General features: G+C 63.5%; 1 protein-coding gene across 1 annotated transcript in view; it reads left to right on the top strand.

The window, feature by feature from the left end:
- MLC1 (megalencephalic leukoencephalopathy with subcortical cysts 1) overlaps positions 1 to 873 on the top strand; it is a 19,743-nt gene that overhangs the window by 5,221 nt on the left and 13,649 nt on the right. The window contains exon 6 of the mRNA XM_005877977.2: positions 796 to 873. Within this exon, the coding sequence (XP_005878039.1) occupies positions 796 to 873 (78 nt within the window). The remainder of the gene's footprint in view (positions 1 to 795) is intronic.

Below are 873 nucleotides of genomic sequence, written 5' to 3'. Positions count from 1 at the left end.
GGGCGGGGGGCAGGGGAGCAGGGTGGGAGCCCTCGCTGTGGTCTCAGGGAGGAACGGGCAGGGAGCAGCTGAGGACGGGCTGTGTGAAGTATCTGGACTCCGGGACAGGGGCTGCCCCTGGCTGTTGGGGACCTGGCCCCGGGTGATGAGGGCTGCTGGGGGGAGCCCCCCCGAGTAGGGGCGGCAGGCCCTGGACTGGCCCACTTGTACACAAATTGACGTTTTTTAGCGGATGGCTCTGGGAGTACTAATGGACGTGACGTTGGTGTTTCTGGGACGTGACTATGGATATTAGTACAGAGGTAGGCGCATACCTGCCAGCAGGTCGGGAAGCGCCCCAAAGCCCCCGGTGGCCTCGGTCTTTGGCAACGTGCACAGGTTTCGGGGTGAATGTAGGTTCCCTCTCTAACTGTTACCACTTTCAAATCCTCACCTGAGGATTTTTTCCCCTGTTGCTTTCAGAGAGGGTAGAAGGGAGGGAGGGAGGGAGAGAAGAAGAGAGAGGGAGACATCTATGTGAGAGACACACCCACTGGCTGCCTCCCCCACAGAGGGAACCTGTTCCCAGGCACGAGCCCTTGACCGGAAATCGAACCCGAGACCCTTTGGTCCAGGGGCCGAGGCTGTGACCACTGAGCCACCAGCCAGGGGTGCTCCTCTCTTTAGAGCAGGGGCCCTGGAGGGCCGGCGGTAGGGAGGACGGACCAGGGGCCAGGCACCCAGCCCTGTGCGGGGTCCAGGTCACAGGTCAGAGGAGGCAGGCGCTCAGCCCCGCTCCCGCCCCTCGGCCCGCAGATCAACTTCAATCTGGTCCTGCTGCTGCTGCTGGAGCTGCTCATGGCGGCCACCGTCATCGTCTCCGCGCGGGCCAGC

Source organism: Myotis brandtii, unplaced genomic scaffold, assembly GCF_000412655.1.
Source record: "Myotis brandtii unplaced genomic scaffold, ASM41265v1 scaffold537, whole genome shotgun sequence".
Classification (NCBI taxonomy): Eukaryota; Metazoa; Chordata; class Mammalia; order Chiroptera; family Vespertilionidae; genus Myotis; species Myotis brandtii.
This window is presented reverse-complemented; position numbering and strand designations above follow the sequence as displayed.